The following is a 24376-nucleotide window of genomic DNA, read 5'->3' on the forward strand; positions in this document are numbered from 1 at the left end:
CAGACGCTTTTTTAAGTTGGTAGACTCAAAGTGCTGCCGCCACATGCTTTCACGGGTACGGCTCTGCTCCAAACCGCTTTGCAAGGTTAAAGCAGAATCACTGCCTTAAAACGGATTAAATATCCTTCAACATTGAGGCTATAGAGAATATAACAAAATGTGGCCATGAGCATTCACAATCACCACTCATGTAAAAACAAACTACACAATTTTCACCAAACGGTGTCATGGCTTTACGTCCAAATCCTCCAATACTTTGTCAACACGCAGAAATTCCTGTCGCAATAACTTCAGCAAACAAAAGGCTCTGCTGCCGCGCTCAAGGACAAAAGAGACAGTTTGTATGATATCGGGTAAAAGCTATTTATTTTTGTGCGCAGAGTCCTCTCCTATTCACACCATTCAGGTTTCATTTTCCTAATAGTTTTCCTCGTTCTCACAGCTGTGTTAAACGCTCAGGGCACACCCTCCTTTCAGTTAATCTGTAGCCAGGCAATGACAGCCAAATGCAAATGACTGACTGTAGGCATGCCTGGTATGTCTCATTCAAGCCCAACAAAGCAACATGCATTAACTATGCTTCACCACCCTCAAAACGGCCCTGATGATGTGCGGGATATGTCAGATCAAGGAGGCCATCATTCCCCACCAGATACTCGACTGAATAGATAACGCTGTGGCATTACTTCTGATTGCATCATTACAAAGTAAATGCAGCTGAAATATATGGTTCATTAATATGAACAAAATTCTGAGGGTTGCACATGTGAGGCACAGCACACAACCCATCTCCCTGCTTGCAGAGACAGCAGTTTGAGTTCCCAGTTATATGACCCCGGTGGTGTGTGGGCCGATCCTGTTGACAAGCTCTCCACTTTAAAGTTTGATCTGATAGTGGCTGTTCCTTTAAGAGCTGCCTAGATTGGCTCATCTCAGGCCATGTGAGTAAAGGTTCACCATGCCTTCTAAGCATCTGAGAGCCTCTGGCTACGGAGTTTAGCCTTCATTATCATTTCCTTCCCTGACTTGGTAGCTTTGGTCCTTGCAGATCGGCCTAATCCCATTTAACACTGTCACATACATTTAAGCAGCCCCTGGGAATTAATATGCGGCTAATTACAAAGAATATACTCTGAGCGTGCCTTCATATTGGTTAAAGGCTTTATGACTGTGAGTGTGTGTGTGTGTGTGTATAGCGAGCAAAATCTAATAGGTCAAGGAGAACAAATATGTTCAGAGAGAGATGTCTGGGCTGTTTAAATTCCTACAAAGGTTCGGCAACCTTAATGGCTGTGTAGATAGACCTCAGCTAAATAGCACGTAATAAAGAAAATAAACTATGGAACCAGATGCAATTTGGGAACATTTGATATATTTCTACAGCTGCATTCATACATGAAGAGGAAGAGGCCCTACTGGGGAACCACCCACACTGAATTCTGTGATCTTTGCGGCACCATTGAGAAACTGGAAAACTAAGAACATTTAATAAGCACTGAAATGAATATTTCATCATAGGAACCATTGAAATATTATGATAGATAGATCCTCCACCACTTCAGGAAATGATTCAGAGTAAAAACAAAGTAGGTCAAAAACAAATAGGTGGGTGTAACTGGTTTCTCAGCAATGGCAAAACTCCAGAACAGGAGCAGTGAACAAGAGCAGGAATACAGAGGTGTACCTGGGTGAGAGCAGGGCTGGGTGACAGAGGCATCAACCCACTGTCCTGCAGTATCTCTAACATTCAGCCAAAAACACACTAAAGCCACAGGAAAGTGGAGGAGGGATGAGGACGCTTTTGTGACAGGTGGGGGAGCAAAGAGCCACGGGAGAGGAACACACCACTGGACGATCTGCAGCAAGAATCTGCGGAGTTGTGTAGTCCATGGCTGAGGGCCATGCTGGAAAGGGAAGACACTGCCTGGGATAAAGAGAGCTCCCATCGCTCCCACTATGTGTCTGTGAGAGTACTGCAGTGAACAAATGCTCAATAGAAGTCAATGTGGCTCAAATTACATTTGTCTTGTATTATGTATATGTTCCATTCTAACACTGCGAGAAAATACACACCTAGAGAAAAGCACCTGTATTGCATTTCACCGCCTGCACAGCATAAAACCCCAGAACTAACATTACAGAACAGGTTAGTGCGAAACCACACGCACTGTGAACATATGAGGAAGTTTAAACCTCTGAGGAAAAAAAAACACTAATTTCCGTTAATGACATATTGTTGAGGAGTGTTAAGATACATACACAAGATCGGTTTGGAAAAGATCTCATCAACTACCTACCAAAAGGCAAGAACAAAGCTAGACTTGTCTGAACACAGATAAAATTATACTAAATTAAAGTCAATCAGAGGACTGATAACCGACAAATGTACTTTCATATGCTGTCTTTGAAATTAGGGCTGTGCGATATGACGACATATATCTTTTGGCGATAACAAAACACTCACTTCAGTCAGTCAGCTAATGTTTAATGACTTACTCACAGACATTCAGCTTACTTTGTAGTTCACCAAGACATGCTGTTATGTTAACTATAGCAGCAGGAGAGTTGTATCACTCTCTGGAGCCGTCTCGTCCTCTAATGTTTACTTTGTAGCAGCAACTAGCGACAGTTTGCTAACCCACAACCTAGCTAACATTAGTTACATTAGTTGCTGTGTCCTTGTTCACTCTATGTCATGGTATTTTGCATGATCATGGGGTTGGATTTCTCTTCTGCCACCTTTATGATACAGAGCTAAATCATGAGTTCACGACATGTCATTGAAATTACAAAAAAAATGTCTTTATCTGGATACATATCATTATTGGAATATGAAATGACCTATATTGGGATATGAGATTTAATCATATCGCACAGCCCTATTTGAAATCAACCTGTATTTTCAATGTTCATGGGGAACATCTACACATACCACTTTGTCCTCTTTCTGGTTGTCAGAAGACAGCAAGCTCCATTCAATATCCAGTGGTCCAGAATCTTCAGGGGCCAGAGTGAACTGGCAGTCCAGCTTCACACTCTGGCCGCTGGCCGCCTCTATGGATGTCGGCCCTGTAGACGTAATGTCTAGACCACAGGCAAAACCTGAACAGAGACAGACAAAGAGAAGGAATGAATGTCAACACAGCAACATGCATAATTATAAGTAGTATTTATAACAAGAGGGGCACGCAGAGAGTGTAGTTCTCCACAGTATAATTCTGGATATACTTCCAGAAAAAAAATAAAAAATAAAAAATTCACATCTCTGATTGCTTGTTTCTTAATACCTGCTTCATGCTTCCTGTTATGCTGGTTTTGCACTTTATCATACCACTAACTTGTATGAGTGTATATTGTTCTTCTTTTCTGTGTCACAAATTTTTTTAACACCTTCTACAGTAAGACCTTTTTTTTTTTGAGAAAACTAAATTTAATGCTTTTTAAGTCTTTTCAAGACCTGCAGATACCCTGAATTGATTCAGGAGTCATAAAGTGTCCGGTATTGCTTATGTTTAGACAACCTTTCCACTCTTATTCATCAATGCAGCAAAGGACAATATGAGGTGACATTTTGAATGTGAATATTAACATCACTTTAGACTCAGTGACATAATGATGCCCGCTATAACATCTACACGCTGTTAATTAGCCCACACTCTACTTTATAAGTAACATTTCAGCCAGAAAGATCTTAGCAGGCAGTCATTCTCCATCTATTTTTTATAGTTATTTTCACACAATTTGGCTTCCTGTTTTCCTCTCTAGCACTGGCAGCAAATCAGCGTTTGCTTGAACTGTTTGGAAGTGTATTTCTTATACATAATGGTTTGTCCGTCCAAATGAGCTAACCCCCTGCAGTGAGCTTCAGAAAAGAGAAAGACCTGTGCCAGACACGCCACCAGATCACACAGTCACAGCCATAACAGTCAGGGAGATCCTCTGTCAATCAACAATCGCTTGCATCAAGTTTTTGCTATACTTTACTTTAGGCGAATGACAATGTTGATCTTTAAAAATTGTGCAAAATTAAGAAGACCACAGGTTGGTTTTCTTTAGTGACGGAAAATTTAGTTGCTTGCAACTGTATCACTGTGATGTAAAGTTGATGAAAATTGTAGTGCTTGGCTTTTTGGAAACATTTTCAGGCAGCTGTCAAATGTTTTGATTCCAATGTGTCTTTCATAAAATAAATATGGCTACGTGTTGTCTGAGAAGAATCTTTTAAAATATGCATAATGTACATCACATAGTGAAGAGACTAATAGAGCAGAACATAGCTTAGCTGAAGGATTGGTGATGATAATAAAGAGAAACTGTAGCCCATCACCAAACTGGAACAGACTCTCAAGCATTTATTCTTAGTACGAATAAACATAATTTCCTGGTGACATCAACTGGGTTAAGATTCTCCATTCAATAAGAGATTTAAGCCGCAGCAAGGAACACAGTCCATAGAGAATGGAGTTGTCACATGCTGCCTCGACACATTAAAATCCTTCTGACAGCCTGCCACCTTCCAGTCAGCGAGCGGGGGGGAGAACAGCTTTAAAAATAAAAAATAAATAAAAAAGATCACCACAATATGTTGCTGCTAAAAAGCGTTGTTAAATGTGTAAAAAGGACATTTATCATGTCGCACAAATGACACCAAACACATGTAAGTGAAATTTTCTGCTGATTATAAGAGAGAATTTTCACCCCATAAAAACCATAGCCTTTTCCTTAGCTGCATCTGCATCTCATTTAGCTGGCTTTACACTAACAGACAGGTAATTGTTGAAACAGGAGCCAAACCTGGCAACTGGGAACACTTTATGAACCTCTTTTCTCTTCCTGGAAATGTTTCGTACAAGATTTCCATAAATGACAAACAAACAAGAAGATGTGCATCTATACAAACACAAAGGGATCTAAACTAGTGATAAATGCATTATATGGTATACTTAAGTGCAGATGGTTTGTAGAATGTCTATAAGCACCATTTAAACGCTGTTTTCCAACTTTGTTTATTAATTTCACAAATTGGCAGGTAGCAGACATGAACAAGGGCACTCAGCAGAAAAGCACCCAATGCTGTCAGTTGTACTGCTTCTCATTCAAAATCTACAAACAGTATGAGCATGGTCAAGGTGAAAGTATGCAACTTCAAAATGGTGGAAATGAAAATATTCCTTTTGTGGTGATTTTGTTATTGACACGAACAGTCAGCGGACTGTGTGAGGGAAGATTCAGGGTCCTGGCCCTCAGGGTAAGGAGGGTGTGAACTACAGGTGGAGGTCCCTGCCGCATCTCATGTCCATCAGCTCTGTTTCAGCCTCAAACTTCACTCCCCTCTGGGTTGTGGTAGACAAATGAATGAAAATACACCACCGAGGCTTACACACATATAGAGGGTGACAGTCTCAGTCACACCCACTATTGTTGAAGCTCAGAGCCCGTAAGCATTTGATATGGTTTGCAAAGCACAAGCATAGTTTTATGTCCCTGTGCTGCAGCTGGTCGTTTCAGCTCACAGATTTTGACAGACGCCCTTGATGGGAGCGATCCATCGCCTTCAGCAGAAGCAAGAGAAATGGGATACAGCAATATAGAGAGAACTGAGATGTGTGTCTATCATTGTCAAAACGGATACACAGCTTGGCATCTGCATGACGGAAAGATGTGTCAATTCATCAGGCACTTAAAGAAGCCGGGGCATTTTTCAGAGTTGCTTGGAAAGGGGAGGACATTGCATTCTGTGAGAAAAAGAAAGTATTCAGCTGGAACAGTTTATCAGTGAGACTGGTTTCTCTGACAGGTAATTAAGGGACACTGTCTGATGTACCTGTTCAATCAATGACGGCCCTCTGAAGCCGTAGGCAGCATTTGTTTAAATTACAGTTCAGCCAGAGGCCTCTTCCATTCAGCACCGCACAAATGGGAAAAAGTGCTATTTCATCCCTTCCACTGGCAAACAAATTTGTGTACTGCCTGTCTGGTGGCGCAGGTGACAGCAGTGCCAAGGCAGAGGAACACTAACACCATGTGTGTAATCTAAGATTAATTCCACATTCAAATCAACAGACAGGAATCTACATATAAACCTGTTTAATCTGGCTACTGCAAGTATAAAGTCTCGAAGAGGAACTGTGGTATATGCAAATGAGATCATTTGGTTAGTTTCTTAAATGTCACAGCAAATCTGTAATTATAGCAAGGCAGGCAGACAATGTTAAAAGCCCTGGAGATAAAAACCCATTTTCTTATCATGGCATCATCAGGTATGCGGGATGGGGTCCCACACAAACAACATTTCTGCTAAAATGAGAACAGTTTTGGTTTTTCAAGTGGGTAGGGCTCAGTTAGAAAAAAGTGACATCACGTATTTCCGAATCAAAATGTGACGACAAATGTGTGTTTGTAGCATTGTCAGTGAAATCTCACTACATCACACCCACACAGTCCTGATGAGGCAGATTAGTTTCTGTTAAACTCTACAAATAAACAAAAACTATGCATGTTTCCCCCCACAAAACTTTCACTTTGATGGTTGCTTATTTAGTCATGAATATTTAAATAATCATCATCTTTAGCAAAAAAAAAAGCTATTAGTGGGAGAAAAAAAAGTGCCACATTTTTATACTTTGTGTACAAGCACCCAGATGGCCATCCTTTCCATGAAATGCAAATCACTATAATGGAGATCCAAGCTCAGTAAAAAAAAATCCTTTCAATCATTTTAGTTAAAAATCAATTGAATGTGGCCTGTAAACAGGGCAGGTGGAAGAGAAATGAGTCCTGATAAAGATTATGTGAGGTAAGCCCAATCAGCTCAATGGCTGCTATCTAATGTAACATTAGGAATAAATACCAATGAAATAAAGACTTGAACGTGTAAACTGACGTTGATTGATTCACACTAAGCTCTCAAGCATTTTTAATTTAAAGCCCCTTAAACATGGGCTCATCTAAGTGTCGAACCATCATAGTTAAACACACCTTTATTAATTATTAAGCGCTTAAAGCATCACAATGCAGCTAATCTGCTTCATCAGGACTGTGTGTGGGTCATTTAATCAGATCTGATTGACCGGGGTATGATAACAAACCACACCTGTCCTCAGATTTAATTCAAATGTCGCTAACCTGATCGGCCAATGGAAATACATGACATCACCTTTTTCCTGTAGAGTCCTGCTCACTTTACCCCAGTGAGAAGCAGCAAACAAAAAGGAAATCTCTCACATAAAATAACCCAAACTGTTTGAATGTTGGCAGAAACTTCTGCGCTCATGCAGGACCCCATTACTCCTATTAAAAAGATGATTGAGACAACAGGTTTTCGGGGCCTTTGTAGACCACAGATTGTCACGACTAATTGAAAAATATCAACTCTGGACAACACTAACCAGGATTAAGATGATCGATGGAAGATTTCAATATAACTAGCTGGAAAAATCATCCCCTAACCCAAGCTGGTGATAGTGGAATAACACAAATAGCCCTGTTAACGTGCTCAAAGCAGCAGCTCACAGTGTTAATCAGTAACTATCAGCTATAAACACATCCTGTACATACAGTGTGTGAACCCTGGAGCATGTGAGCAGAAATCTTACTGAACTCAAAGTCTGCCACGGAGAGAGAGTGTTCCATTTAATCACTGGTTGACATAGGGTGACAATCAGTCCAGAAAGAATAATGGCAACAGTGCTAAAGTAAGCTGGCTTTCTTCCTCAAATTTAATGTAATCAGCTGATAAGAAAGACCATCATTACAGTCCGAGGAAAACCATGAAAAACAGACTTGGTAAAAGCAGTCATGCATGTACACCAGACACACACACAATTTCCTTGAGCTTAGTGTGTGCTGTTATAGTAAGAGTATGTAATACTGTGTGTGTGTGTGTGTGTGTGTGTGTGTGTGTGTGTGTGTGTGTGTGGTGGGGGAGGGCCCGTTGGCTAATTAAAAAGTCTGTCTTAACTATTAATGGCTGCCTGTCTCTCTGAGCGCCTCTTTCTCTCCATTCTCAACCACACTGTCTGACACAGCATATCCCAGAATGGTTACTGGGAAACCTGGAATGAACAAGAGGAATTTAGGGTGTCAGCGCGCTCCACCCAATACCCCCACTGCCATTCACTCACCCCCCCTACCCCCCCTCACCCCTGACGGTCCTCCTACCAAACACACCCATGATTGTGGAGTGCCAATTCCCCTAGGCCTCCAATTCTCTCCGGTTCTGCTGATTGTAACGCCACCCCCCTACCCCCCACCCCCCACCCCCCACCTTTGTCGGCATACAATGGGGAACGAATCCTGTCTCCTGGCAACCAATCCCTCGGAGAAGGTTGCTGTGGCGCTTAAGAGACGGCATGAGAGAGTGAAAGAGAGGGGTAGGTAGGTAAGGAGATGGGGAAAGAGGTTAAGTAGGTGGAGAGTTATAAAAAGAGAAATTAACGTTTCTTCACCACTGAGGAGTCCAGCTCGAACCTATCATGTCGAGGCACCTTTTATTAACATAGTTTCTATTGTTTTACTGGAACTTACCTTGCTGATTGAAATGATGAGCCTGAATTGCTTGGTTCTCTGCTTTGTTTCATTGTAAATTGAATAATACTACTGACAATAGGTTTTGTGTGACGGGCATTTGTCATTATTGACTATGACGACAAAAACAAACTATCTTGATACAGGAGAAGAATTGAGACCAACATACATATTACATCTTGAAACATCAACTTGTCAATGCTCTCTAGTGTATGTAATGGTGACACTGTTACTAAAATACCTCAAACCATGATTGGCATTTTTGTATTGCAATTTCTTGTTACATAACAGCAGACACACACTGTACCAATACATCTGCAAAAAAGCTGATCTACAGTCTACTGTAGCTCTGGTCTGCCGCCAGGTAAGATTAGTTTCTCAATGACATGTACATAACTTTCTAAGCATGGATAGCATTTAGGCAGAAGTGTTTTGTCAGAGGTCTTCTAGGCAGACATGAGGTTAAGCTCTGCAGTGTAAGGAATAGCTTCAGCAGACAGCAATAAACCCTGAAACCACAAGCTAACCTCTCCTGACCCTTGTGCAAGCCAAGCTAAAGACCCTCAGAGCCTTGGCAGGGGCCACAGTCATAATCCTCTTTCTCCACCCTTTGACCTTAAAGAGCATCCTTGAGAACAAAGTCTGAAAAGCTGAGTCTTACATGGGGAGATAAAGGCAGCTGCTATTTCAGGCTCACAACCGAACATCAACAACAACAGGCTCTGTTAGGTGAAGGGGGTGAGTGACGCTGCACTGGGATTTACTTCCGTTTACCATCTTTAAGGTTTGCATATCTTAATGCAGGGACACTTCATGTGTTCTGAGTCTCGGCCTCAATGGCAGTGAAGTTTAGCATTTCAGCCAACTTTCTACAAATAAAGAAATGTGTGTATGTGGGGCAAGGAATGGATCTAAGAATTAAAGATATACACGTATTAATTAGCATCTTTTCCTCATGAACAACGCTGCAAGTGGAAAGATTTTCAGTTTAGTGCTCCTTGAATAACACACACACACACACACACAAAGTAAACAACCCTGAAAACAAAGTATTGCTTCCAACCAAGTGAAAAGAAAGCGTCTCATTCATAAGAACAAACAAACAAAACAACATCTGTGACAGAGCTTTTGAAGAGTGTAGCACATTTTTCTAGATGGGCAATGATGGTGGTGTGAACATTAGTGATTCATTATGGTAAGATTGCAGTCTAGGGGGCTCTGGAATGAGCAAATTAAACAGCACAGACGTTCTCCCCATCATAAACAGTGGAGCCAATCCCCTGTGACCACGCCGAGGAACATCAATTATTTCAGGCGCAGCAGAGAATAACTTCATAACTTGGTTGCTGCTCAAAAAGAAGGCTCTGACTGCTCGCCCCACTGCCCCCGCTGGAACTACTCAATTTGAAGCAATGTGGGTACCCTGAGAGCGAGCCGGGCCGTGGTTTATTTAGTGTTGCAAAGGGCTGGGGCTGTTGAACCATACTGATTGTGCTGTAATGCAGCCTGAAAGCTCCACTTGCCACACAGAGCTGCCATCAATTCCCAGTGCAGATGACCTGAAGGCTGTTTTGACATAATTGAACATTAAATGATGAAGGGGTGACAGGCACTTTACTCCACCGTCTGAGCATTTGACAGCTTTTAGACGAGACTGTGGGGGATGTGGTTAATCACATTGCTGTGGATGTCCACACCAACCAATTGCTACATGTATATCAACATTTACTTTGACAATAATTCTGATGTAATTACTTCAATTATTAAAGCCTGGTCTTACCAATAATCCTGATATTATTATAAAACAATGAATTCCTCCCTGGGGCTGCTGCCACAATAAACTTAATTAAAATAGGACAGTTTTATCATATTTCATATATATTCAAATAGGATTTGTAATCTCACCATCAGGTTGGTAAAAACTGATGGGGGGGGGGGGGGGGAACCATGGGAAGGAAGGAGGGAGGAAGGACAGACAAATCCACACTGGCTTGTTCCTTAACGGTCAGTTAATCAAAAAGGTCTTCATCACAGGGACTCTCAAGTCATGGCCCCGGGAATTGTACTTCTTATTTATAGAATGCATTAGCATTTGACAAGGTGTAGGACAGTGGATTTAAGCAGCTGCTGCTTGTCTAACCTCTGCTACCATGAAGTGTCCTGAAGCTAGACACAAACCACTAAAAAGCAACCAGGGCCAACCCTACATCCCTTTCTTCTTCCACTAAACCCCCAACTCCCACCCCTGTGAGTGGAGGCAAATTTATCTAAAGAACCCTGAAGAGTCAGATAAGACCCCCCCCCCCCCCCCCATGTCTCCAGTCCTAAGACCTGTGGAAACACACACACACACACACAAAAGCCCTGTGTGTGTCCTTCAGGATTTGTTGAAGCCCAGGGACATGCTGAGATGGTGACAATATGGGGACTGGCTGTGCAGTACAGCTGATAGGCAAGACGCCAGTCCATGGAGCAGCACACAGATAGGCCTCTGATAACACCCCCCATGGGAAACAACAGCAAATGTGCCAATCTAGACATGTGAGGAGGAAATTAAAGCAGACAAGAGGCAGAGGGACTTGAAGGTGATGAATACGAGGTTGTTTGGAGAAACAGTGGTGTGCATTGCTGTGACAGAGGAGATAGAAACACGAAACAGCTGGAGTGTTGTCTTCAGTCAGAGATGCCAGAGGAGTAATTACCAAACCATGTCCTCCTCACTTTGCAGGAGGAAAAAAACAACAATTCTCTGCTAGCAATTATTGAACATGTGAAAGCAGTTTGCTTGACTTGAGAAATGTGCCCCTTTTAAAACCTGGGTTTAAAATGCTTCTCACGTCCAGATTGTATCTAGATATGATTTCAACCTGATTACATTTACACCTGGTATGAATGTGTGTCTCCAATGTCCACATCGAGATCCTAATCGATCCGTTCAGTTCAAACAACTGAACTTGGGTGCATTTACACCGGTACTTTTCATGAGGTCAAGTAAATGGGTAAATGGGGCCAAAGAAATATGCCTAAAAACTCACAAATAGATTTGTGTGTCTTTTCTGCCACTTATTCCTCATTACAAGAGGAGGAGGGGTGATGGATCAGGCAGAGGTTTTAAATCAATCAGCCAGTGATAAATGGAGAAAGTGTATGCCAAAGTAAAAGCAGAGGGGTGAGACAGCGTCAGTGACATTATCACCCCTGCTACATCTGCTATCAACATTAGATTGCATCTAAATAAGAAAAAGTATTAGAATTTTCACATGCACCTCAGACCTGTTTTCAATCTAGCTGACTTGCCAGAATATCCTGGTTGACGATGCCCACAAAAGTTTTTTATTTGCATAATCTCGTTCTGCACAGAGGATCAGAGACACACGGCAATCACATGTTGCTAGTCTGATTAAATGCATTTCTGACTACTTCCTGGGTGGTTTGAGAAATGGAAATGAAAGCCAAAATGGTGCATTTAGTAGTAGTTTCTAAATTATTATTTCATACAGTTATAAAAAGGTTCACCCTAGATGCATGTAAAGGTCTGGTAGAAAGAAGGTAAATGGTAATAAAATAGTGGAGTGACCGCCAGACGGTGACAAGTTCCAATGTTCCAATAAGTAATGTTTATCAAAGACATGTATTTGTTTTCTACACTTCTAGCAGTTTACCATGAATAAAAAAATGAAAGCCAAATGTTTCAGTGGGGTGAAGTCTCTCTCCTGCCATGGGAGTTTCTCAGCACTGAGGGGGAGGCAGCCATCCCGCTGCCTATCCTATCCCCCCATCCCCCAAAACAAATAAAGTGTCTGATAAAGACCAGGCCCCTGCCGGCACCCCAGCCCCAGCCTTTGTCCGGGCCCCAGGGCACTATGCCAACTGTGATCAGGAGGCAGCATCACTGATCAAACACTGAGACACAAGTGCAGCAGAGTGCAGCTACTTTATTCAGACTGTTGATGGCCTCTCACAGAGTGGGTTTAACTGTGGGACAGGACATGTTGACGAGCTCATACAGAGAATATGGGTTTTAGAGGACATACAAACTCTCATGCAGATTTGCAATGCAGAAGACAAGCAAAGTGCGCGAGTACAAAGAGGCAAACAGGTTTCTCACGACTGTTTAAGTATGTCAGAGAGGTGAACACACAAGAAGTCAGCTTAAAGCAATAGAGCATGAATATCAAACTAGAATCACAGGGCGAAATTGGGGGATTAGAAGTCCGTTCTGGAGCTCCTAACAAGCCGTGGTTTTCAACATCACTAGTAATGGAATTTCACAAAAACTCAGAAACTCCTCAGGAGGGGAAACAATTTCATCTTTCTGGTCTGAGGTGGGCTGCACTTTGTACACCTAAACAAATAGTTGGTCCTAAGAATGAACTGAGCAAGTTTAGCCAGATTTGCATTTCTCAGTGATAAGAAACTACTTCCTCATACCATCAGAAACAAATCTCTGACACCAACAACTCTGGCATGTTGGATCAGTCAACTGAGGATACTTTTATTTTATTTTTTTTAAACATAACTTAGAGAAAATTTCTTAGGTGGTAAATCCAGTCACACAAACTGTATGTTAAGTAAACACCTATGGAGAAACTTTTATGGCTCCCTGCCAAACCACTAAAAGGATTAAGATGTGAGGCCGGACTGCAGACAGTTCAGGGGCAAGTATAAAATATCAGGAATTTAAACAAATGCCTCCCAGTGAATTCCTGGGTTCCTCCCTTCAGATGGAGTGCAGCATATTTCAAAACATTTAAGTCTGACCACTATTGGAAACAACCTTATTAAGTTAGCTGACACATCTGCCTTGAATGCGAGCTTGCTTTCTCGTTAAAAATAGCTATAAACTGATTCAGTTCTCTTGGTTACAGGTTAATTTTCTCATTTTTTGAGTACAATGTAAAAGGCCAGCTCCTGCAGATATCACCTCTGCCTATGGTGTAGATGTACACAGTAGCCTATTTTCCCTGTAGTGCAGAGGCATGTATGGCTGTCAGCTAGATTGGCTGGGAGGCAGTCAATGAGTTTGCCTTGCTCACGCGGTTTCCTCTAGGTTCTGGTCTAAAATTAGGTGTCCTGCCTGAAGGACACTGCATGATGGTGGTCTTCTGGACACTGGCAGAAAATGCACAGGCTTGTGTTTTACGCCCCGAGTGTGCTGTCAAAGGTTAAAGGCAAAACAGGGATTTATTTCATTGAAGTGAAATGATTTCCACTGAAAGCCCCCCCCTCCTCAGGCAAAAATGGAATATAGACAAAGTACTTTGCAATAACTGCTAAAATATCAATTCCCTTTCAAATGCATTTGTAGCATCCCTTCTCTCTAAACCCTCCCATCCTGTCTAAAGTACTCCTGACCAGGCAGAATGAGGCCTTTGTGAAAGTGTAACAACACAGACAGGCCCTTCCTGTCCTCTGGCTGGGGGAGACTACACCAGGACATCAAGATAAGACTGCTGTTAAAAGATAACAAGATGGATAATCCTTTTTCTTTCCTTTCTTCCCCCCTTCACAGGCCGTGAATCAGACTTGAGATGACTCAAGCCTGGAGTCTCTTCTTCACTCAGATGTTCTTGAAGGCAGGTGTAGTGAATGCACCTGAGTGTTGAGCCTTGTAGGAAGCTGCAGGCAAAGGCTGTCAGTTGTTGTTACAGCTTAACCAAGACCGCTGGGTTTATTCATGCCTCCAGTTCGCACTCCCCGCCTAGACATGAGGGGAGAGCGCAAAACAACCATTCTGGTCTACATACAGCGTTAAATGACAAGATGAGATTTGGAATGTTAAAAATAACTCCACTGCACTAGTTCAGTTATCCTGCACAAAGAGGCAATCCTACAATTTCAGTCATGACATAGTATGATGGTATTTATTCTCCATGTTGTGTTCTTTAATGAAATGAGGCTTGTCAGAATCGTAAAGAGGAGCAGAGTCTGGATAGCAGAAAGAAACGCAGTAAGCACATTAAAGACACAGAGCTCAGATTCAAAGGGGATTCAAGATTTGGGGAGTTGTGTTGTGAGCTGCAGCGAGTAAGTGAGTTTGTTATTTTGACCCCGATAGTCTTCCTAGGCTAATTACATCCATCTTAACGGCCCAAACAGCTGAAAAAAAGCACAAGTGTACATCAACATATATGTCACTACCACATTAAATTGGACTCCAGAGCATGAAATAGCTTTTTTAAATCAAAGAGCAGCAGCTGGCTTTTTTTTTTTATATATATAAAAATATACAGCAAAGTAAAGCTGATACTGGGATTCAGTGAGGAGCTCAACAACCCAATTAAAAGTAACTGCACATACAACATCTTTCCTCATCTATTTTGTTTTTCTGATGAAGACAGCAACAACAAACAATTTAACGTGAGCTTTCTGTCTACAAAAGGTTGCATTACGATGTTTGTAATATGATGTAATATTTCCTCAGTGAGAGTTAAATGACAGCGCACTAACAAGTCATTAAAGTTGTAATTCCTAATATTTCTGTCCTGGTTAATTTGGTGACACCCGTTGTTACCATGGTAACAGCAAGTGTGGTTTAATATTATAGCACTGCTGTGATGGAAAGCACTGAGGCTGACATCAATGAGATCACACTGAGTGGAGATTAAATGCTGCGTCCTTTTCCTGCGAGTCCCTCTTGCTTACTTAATCGATCTGAATCCAGTGCGAGAATGGCGGACTTCACCACCCACTACCAATAACAAGACTAGGGCTGTATTCAAAACTGCCTACTATACTAGTAGTACTTACTGATTTGGCCTAAATGTAGTATGCAGTATGCAAACAAAAGCAAAATCTGTAGTACGCCAAAAATACCCGGATGTTGTACGGATTTGGATAAAATCAGATCTACCTTGCAGACTGTGTCCAATAATGCAAACTGCTAGAACTGTGAAAACAACTGGTCAGAACTTGTTTTACAAATTTCATACGCTTTTTTATTAAAAAAATCCACTTCTAACAAGTTTTGAGGCGAGAAATCATTACACTAACAATGTAATGTAACAGTTGTGGTTACATTACTTAAAACCAGAAACTGGCTTAGCCTAGCCTACTGCAAAATAAATTAATTTAACAGTTTTATCCTGCATACTACATATTGTATACAGTATGCAGTATATAGTTCATACTGTGGTTGCCAGTAGTATGTAGTAGGCGGTTCAGAATACAGCCTAGGTGAAAGCCTAGACCGTGAATGGTCAATGTGCTCCTAAGAACATAATTGAAGATGGTTTTCGCCTTGCTGTTAAGATTTGTTTGTGCTCAACAAAGTGTCCCCGGCCAAAGGTGATTTCCCCTTCGTTGAGAGCGTGGTCATGCACCTCCCAGTTTTTACATTTGTTATTCTAAATACGACTTCTTCCTTTACAGGGATTATATAATGGAGATTAAGTATGTCTGTGAACAGTGCGTTGCCATGTTTGGTCTACGCCGTTCTAGGGCTGTCCCCGACTAAGGATTTACATAGTCGAATCAGAATCGTCAAGTCCTGCAGTCCTTTACAGCATTAAACGTTGAAATGTATATTGTAACAGGCTGTATATTAACTTATTGGGAGAAAACTGGTAGTTCTATGTAAAATCTGACGCTGAGCTCCCCCATATCGCCAAAATGGCGTGATCATTGGTTCACTGCGAAGCTTCGACTGTGAGATTGGCAGTCTGACCCCAGAGCTGTGCAGGATAACTGATCTAATAATCAGTGGATGTTTGTCAAACTGCTGTAGAAGAAATAGACTGCACTTGTAAGTTGCCTTTCTAGTCCTCCGACCACTCAAATAGCTTTAGACTACATGTCACATTCACCCATTCATAGACAGATGGCACAGGCTACCATGCAAGGTGCCAACTGCTCATCAGAAAGGAACTCAGTGAACAACCTGGCTCTAGATCCTGAGCCACAGCCACCCTAAGAAAGTCACTCATGTTCTCCTTCAAAATAAAATGTAAGCAGGCATAAAGTGATCACAAGCAGCAGGTGTCAAACTACACAATGCGCCACGTTCCCACTTCTGGTGTAGACAGGACGTCAAAAGCGCTTACTTGTAACATACCATACGCAGACCATAATTAGGATCATAAATGGGGTTAGATTTTATGACTATTATAATTAAGTTGTTTAATATTGCCATGTGAAGGTTGAAAAAGTCATCATTTTCTTTGGAAGTTGAAACGCTGTCTTTCAGGACAAACAAGGGCTTTGTTGTCAGTGGAAACATTACATCAGTCAAAGTAAAATATTGCTTTAAGTAACGGCTGAGAGAAGGAACAGCTATGATTAACATTGTACGGCTACTGCACCGTCTGTCTCAAAACTGACTTCATATCCCAACCATCCTGACAATATTTCAACATGTGTGGTAAAAAATACAACAAATAACCTGACTCTTCCTGAGTCTGCAAGGTTGGACGGCTGTTGAGTGTTTAGTGGATGTAGTAGAGTGCTTTAGCCTGAAACCTGCCATACAAGCCAACTCCCTGATGGCTCTACTGACATCTAAAAAGGTTTTACCCCTGTCTAGACAGGCAGCCAAATACTGCTTATAGAGCATCCTGGATCAGGCTGACAAGACCATAATCTCAGTGAGTGTGACTGAGGCATGGCACAATGATGACTGTTCACCCTGCGCGGCGTGGCTTATAAATATAACATTTCATGTTGATCCAGGTTAAAAAATGTTAAGTCCTGATCGAGGAAACACTGCATGACACTGGGCTGGCAAAGACGATCCAACAGTAAGCGTGCTGTGGTGTTGTTTAGGGGTTGCACTCACAGCAGCAGTTGTCCAACTTGATAAACACATCCCACAGGGTCTTGCATTAATGGCTGTTCAGTTAGATCCAGGTCAAGGGTAAAACTGAAAACCATTTTCCACACTTTATCTTACAACACAGGGATTATCAGGACCTTTTCATGTCCAAATAAAATTCTCTCAAATCTTTTTGACAAGTTCTTTTAACCTCTTGGGAATCCAACATATTAATGGCTGATGGCAGAGTTACAGGTAAGAGACTTTTTGGTTGATAAAATGCCGGGTGACATTTTAGGCAATCACAGACTCTTTATGTGCCCACAGGTCATTAATCTAAAACTCTAACTGTAGAGTTGTGTTCCAGCTCTAGCTGTCGCTGACAAATCACCCCCTTGCTCTCATTAGATAGATGTCCTGTCAGAGCGGGATTAAACATAGAGCTGATGTTGCCCTACTCGTTGTGAAAAGAGTTGGGTGCTGTGAGTGCCAGTGTGACTGGAGATGGGGTGGGAGTTTACCCTTCTTCTTACAATTATCGGCCACCCAGAGTCAGCCAGCCAGCCACGCAGTTCGTGTGTGCCCATGAATTATACATGGGCTCCATTAAGACACTTAAAAGCAGGTCCCTCTGGAACTTACCAGCAACAACTGCAGCCTGGTAGCCCCTGTGTGCCTGCTTATTAAAACAGCAGCACTTGTGATTAAAGTTGTGCGGTAATGTGTGTTTTGACCATCATAAAGCAGCCAGTCACAGAGCTATTTTCAGTTCAACCTCATATCTCTCGAGGGCGACTGGGCCAGCTGCCGATTTCCTCACATGGCGGCGAGATGCACTATAGTAATTAAATATCTGTTGTGGCTTCCTGACCTTGCTGTGGTTCAGGCGCTGAGCCTTTTCTATAAACCAACTGTAGCAGATGTCCCGGCCATCATACCTATAGATGCACCACCGACCCAGGAGTAATAACTTCCAAGGCAGGAAGAAAAGACCATTTTAATGAACGTTAATGGCAAAGAAGGGAGGTGGCAGACAGCCACACTCATTTTGGACACCTGGTTGTAAAAGCATAGTAAGTTAATGGAAGTCATCAGAATGTAGTGAATGTCCAAATTAATTCTATAATATGCCTTTGCACTTTACTCTTGGACTTTCCTTTCTAACTTTCCTTAACATAAAAGGTAACTCACTGGCTGACATTTTGGTTAGTCTAACTGACAAAATAGAACACTGCATTACCTCTTATTATGAATCCTTATTATAAAGACCATTTAAGTGTGAGAACTCAAAGATATATTCTCATCCAAATTTCTATTTTATATGTTCAAGTTACCCCAAGATCACAGGGGTATATGTTTTTATTCTGTTTTAGAGGCCTGATTCCCCCATAGGGAAAGGATTCATCTAATCTAATCTCAGGTAAGACTCTTTTATGAAACAAAGTGCTTCTTTGCACTTTCTAAAGGACATTAGGGACATTTTGCAAAAATGCCACAAGCTTGCACATGCAGTAGCTTTCCTTTCTTAATAATATCTTCCCACACCTGCAAATCCATTTATAGCATCTGATAATATCAAACACAGACATTTAGAAAAGTGAAATGTTACCGATTCTACCTTTACTGTATTTTGTTCTTTTACATTCCTCTGTGCTGCTGTGCCAACCTGAATTTCCTCAACAGGGGATTAACAAAAGGTATCTGATGTTATCTTATTTATTCACAACAGGGAAACTGATGTTTGTTTGATGCCACATAAACAATGCTCAGATGTTATAACTGACATACGGTTGCATCGTCTGTTTGGGTTAATAATAAAATCTACATTTAATATTTGAATCTCTTTAACAGATTCCCAATTCTAAAGGATTTGCATTGCAGTCTTTGGCTTCAGTTTAGCAACAGCTTGATTATAAGGCATGTTACAAGAAATGAGATTTTCTGGGTCTCATTCTGTGTCGCGTTGTATCAATACTGCTTTAATGCTCCTAACAAGATTTGCCCTGCATCATAAAATTTCACTACACATCTGCTCTAAAATAATTCTAAAATCTTTAATACAAGCAGTAGAAATTAATGAGAGCAGGCATTATTCATAACAAATACATTTTTTCTATGGGCAGGAGTTATTAGCGTAACTATAATTTGACATGATAATTAAACATCAGACTAAGACAGAAAGACTGACTTCAATATCAGCACTACAGCGAGCAAAATCGAGTGGGACTGAATCAGGAAAGAGGCTTGCCACAGACAACAGTTGTTTGCCTTTTTCACCATACCGCAGTCGACAATGTGTAATGTTTTTCAATGAGATAGAGGTGCTAAAAATGGCTCCTTCAACAGCTGCTTCCCCCTCCTCCTCCTCCCAAAATTCACCCCACCTTCTGCTTATGTCACTTATTTTCTGAGCCACAATATTTTTCAAGATTAGACACACAATTAACTCTAATGTTCTTAGAGGCGACAGTGAGGGCTTACTGCTGGACGACAAAATACAATCATCTTCCCACAACTCGGCTCTGTGTAAGACAATGCCTGGACATTAGCCGATAATTATGTGACATGCACAGCACAATATACAACGCTTATCTACAAAATGATGTGTCCATTGAAAGTCGAAACTGCCAACAAAAGATTTGTCGTCAGAATAAATTGTCAGCTCTGTTTTACATGATAAGGAGATTTTCCCTGTATAGCCTATACTATGAAGCCCAAATCCTTAACATTGCACAAAGGGTAATCTTTGAAACAGAGGTCTAAGCGTGTGTAGAGCTGAACTGACACCTACCTAGCAGGTAAGCAGGAGCAGGCTACACACCAGCAGCTGCAGATGCTGCACCCTGGGGACCTGCCTGCCACACTGTGTATCCTCACACTGAGATGGCTAGCTCAGATGCTGTGAGAATATTATGAAAAACAACCGGAATACATAGTCATAAAGTGTGGAAAAAAACAGGGGAAAAACCATAAGTAGAGTAATGCTCTACCCGACTTACCTGAACACTGGCTGTGGAATATTTTGTTTCCACATACACCCATTCCACACATGAGTTTAAACAGACGATTTGAAATCCAGTAGAAGACCATTTGAAAACAGTGACAATTATCATTTTAAAAATTAGGAACTCTAATGCACTTTAAGCATAGCACCCACTTCATTTTTAAAGTTTAATGAATCCCAGTATACTTTTTTCCAAATAATTACACTGCATTTTGTAACAAAATCCTCCAAATCTCCTTCACTGCCTGGTGTGCAGCGTCTTCTCTGCTTCTATGCCTCATCTACAGAAAAATGGTTTTGTGGCTATGTTCATTTGAGATATGAGGTAGGTGAAAATTCTTATTATCATCAGAGTGAACAGCTTATTTGTCACAGAGCCCATTATTCCTCATTAGGAGCAGAGGGCGTTGTGGGAGCTGCAGAGCTGCACATCAAGTGGCTAAGTGATAAATGTGCTTTGGGGGTGTTTATCGCCGTAACAGGGTGACACAGTGAAGATGACCGATGGACTCAAGAGAGCGGGGAAAATCAGCACTGCAGTGACCTTGTTTTAACCGATCGGTTACATGGATAGCAGAAGAAATGTCTCTCCCTCAGTTCAATCCCTGCTCAACACTACTTTGAGAATTTCAGCAGTCATGCTAAAGATATCAGAGGTGTACGGTCTACTGTTTACCTCGCATCTACCTCTCATCAGTCCACTGAATAAGGTCTGTGTCAGTGGTAGAACTCAGGACTTCAGTCAGTCAGTCATTGTTTACATTGGTAAAACAGTTAGAGAAACAAGCCAAAGGGTCTATAGTTCCTAAAGGCTCAATTTATAGGCAGTCCGCAAAAAGTAACATCTGCACACATACTGTCCACAAATTTTAAATACACAATGTAAAAGTTGGATTTTTCCCTAAAAAAAACAAAACTATAGAGGCGTTGAAAATGTCAAGCTTGACCTGAGAAACCAACGTCATCATGTTGTCTTTAGCAAAAGAGCGTCCCCCCCCCACTCCTGTTCTTCTGTGGTGGTGCTAACCAGGGCCAGGACCAGGCTAAATCTACAATCCACTTTCTTGTAAAACAAGATCTACAATATTCAAGCAATAGTTTTTTTTTTGCATTTCTTAAGGCAAATATTTAAATACTGAACACTCTCTCATAGGGGTGTGGAAAAAAATAGATTTGTTGACGCGTCGCGATGCGGACTTGGACGATTATGAATAGATTCACAAATGTCAACAATCGATTATTTAGGTTAATTGATGTTGACGGAACGAAAAAGGCGGCACTGCAGCTCCAGACTGTCTGTGGTGTGCACAAAACGGAGACGTGTGGTTCTCCCTGTTCATCACAGACTGGCAGTTGTTGATTGAATGACTGCTGCTACTAAACTTTCACATGATCAATAAAATCAATGCGCATCTAACGTTAATTATTTTCACCTGCACACTGTGCAGCACAGTAGTGATTAGCTAGCGTCCTCTGCTCATTCTTCAAAGGACAACTACGTGACAAGCAGCAGTAGGTGATGGTGAAAGTGAGCGGAGCAGAGGAAAACATGAGCACTACGCCTCAATCTGGCAGTAAATGTACAGTGTAGGTCACAGCGTGTCCATTTATCAAAGTCTGTCTGTAGTTTTCCAATTTCTAGATAAGTTCATGCAGTTAGCGCTAGCTAATGTCTCCTCTTCAGACGGCGGTGTGGAAGCTGAGCAGGACGTTTTTGGCTGCTAGTTCAAGTTCATTTGTTGTCATTCATCCACATATTGAGTACACAAACAAAATGCTGTTTCTCAAGGCCCGGGGTGCTCAGTAAGATTATAATAATCAACTTACAAGACACAGAAAACTACACTATACGAGACAAAAAACAAAAAAAGGAACAGATACATTAAGGCGGAGTGAATGTGGTTTGGTGGGAGCATTGTAAAGTGCGTAGTTCAACCCCATCTGACTCTATACTAATAACAACAGCAGCAGAGGTCAGTAATAATGCTGTAATAATGCTATGCAATGTTAGCTACATTTATATGAAGTAACATTAAATACCTGCATTTCCTTATTACATACTTGTTTGGATTGTTACAAATACTTTGCTTATAAAGTACCAAGTAATGACAAAGTGAGAAAAATCCATCTTTATCCTGTTTGTTTTACGGTTGCATCGTAGCCCTCATAATCGTAATGAGGTGCCTAAAAATTCCCCACCCATGAGGTGATGCATCGAGATATTGAATCAAATCGTGAGACCAGTGAAGATGCACACCCCTACTCTCTCATACACACACACACGAACCATGAACAGATGGTTCACTCTACCAGTGGGCACATTTCTACCACCACACGGTATATAATTTCAAATTGCCAAAATCTTTAAGGCGACTTGACTTAAACATTGCTTTCCTGACTTTTTATAACAAATTATACACATATACTGAATTGTTATTTATCATTAAAATAATAAATCGTGCGCCAAAAATCTTCAAAATGAACAGGAATTACTGAACTGTGTAAACCCTTTAAATACTGCAATAGGAATTCAAAGTCCAGTATAAAACAATACAACTGCAAATGAGAACAAAACGTAAACATTTAATCACAATTAAAGTTAAAACTAGAGGAAACAAACTTTTCACAATTCATATATACAAGTAATATTGAGATTGAGAGGCAGTACGTTTAGTCCAAATACACCTGAAGGTCTTCCATAACTTCACTGTGTTGATACCCTCACAACTGGTTTACGGAGCTGTATGCAGGAATCAGGTGGACCATGATGTGGTCACAAAACGCTCTGTTATGATTGCATTATTTGTGTGTATACTACTTTTATTTACCCGGTAGGTTACCTGGTAGGTTGAGCAAATTCAACCGCCACTTTTCAAAATGGGTGTTAATTTCCAACCCTGGTGCTAACCTATTGTCAGTGGGAACGTTGGTTCTTCTTCTACTCATCCCGGGTCGCAGCACTGCTGAATAATCAGGAAACCAAGAAAGAGCAGTGTTCTGTCTTAACCCTGACTTCAAAAATAATGTTTTTAATATATGAATTGTGGAGAATAATTAATGTGAGTTTTTTCCCCAGCACTATTTTTTAGGAGCCAGAAATCTCAAGTTTCCTAAGCCCCACTTACTGTTGCTTTCTCAAGCTTTCCATTCTCGCATGGCACATACGCTTTAGTTTACAATGATAACAGGAGGAGGAACATTTACTTCTCGAAAATTGTTTTTGAAACAGAGGGTCCCGTGATTACCGACTGTGGCAGACAAAAGATGGCTCTTCATTTAAAGCCGGAGACTGCCAATTATGCTGGCTGAATTAGCTAGCTAGTTTATTAGGCTAATGTTAACAACAGCGTTCGTAGAAAAGGCTTTTTAATGTTTGTGGCTGATATGTTTTAAAATGAGAACCCATTCAACCCTAAACTGTGATAGCATCCAGGACTGGCTTCCATAAAGTGGGGAACTATTACACGGTGAATATGCTACTCGTGTAACCTAACCTGCAACCCCACCCCAAAAAAAAATACTGCAGTTAGTAAATGATCTGCTCCTTGGCCCTGGTCCTGCTTGGTTTCTACTGTAGATATTAACGTTAGGGTAGTTAGCCAGGCATGCTAACGTTTGCAGCTTACGGTGTGTTGTTTTGATGTTGTTTGCTCTTGCTTTTCTCTGTTTCCACATCATTGTAAATTGAATACCTTGGGTTTTGGACAGTTGCCCAGACAAAACAAGCAAACTAACCAAGCATGCAAGCTGACCAATATATCAAGGTCCCTGAGTTGCAACGTACACACTAAAAGCATGACCTTCGTGATCCACCACTAATTTGTGCCATTAAGGCAAAACTGCTCCTGAGCTTGTCTTATTAGACAATAATCATTTGTGAGCCTCTGGGGAGCCTGGTGCTGTCTCTAGGTCTCTGAATACTGTGGCCAAAGTGTTAGAGAAGTTAAAAGACATACAAACTTGAAATATCTGTCAATGTAACATTGACTTTATGACCAAGGGGTTCAAGTATAATCTTGCCAATATATCTTACCACAAGAATGCTTTGGCAGCAGCCCAGAAGGCAGTTTACCCCCTACCTGTGAAAAAGGAACAAG

At 41.3% G+C, this 24376-nt stretch overlaps 1 protein-coding gene across 1 annotated transcript in view; it reads right to left on the reverse strand.

The window, feature by feature from the left end:
- Positions 1-24376, reverse strand: part of cxadr (CXADR Ig-like cell adhesion molecule) — a 39870-nt gene that overhangs the window by 11902 nt on the left and 3592 nt on the right. The window contains exon 2 of the mRNA XM_038707839.1: positions 2933-3102. Within this exon, the coding sequence (XP_038563767.1) occupies positions 2933-3102 (170 nt within the window). The remainder of the gene's footprint in view (positions 1-2932; positions 3103-24376) is intronic.

Source organism: Micropterus salmoides, unplaced genomic scaffold (assembly GCF_014851395.1).
Source record: "Micropterus salmoides isolate LMB-PRFRI ecotype aquatic unplaced genomic scaffold, ASM1485139v1 Ms_hic_scaffold_9, whole genome shotgun sequence".
Taxonomy (NCBI): Eukaryota; Metazoa; Chordata; class Actinopteri; order Centrarchiformes; family Centrarchidae; genus Micropterus; species Micropterus salmoides.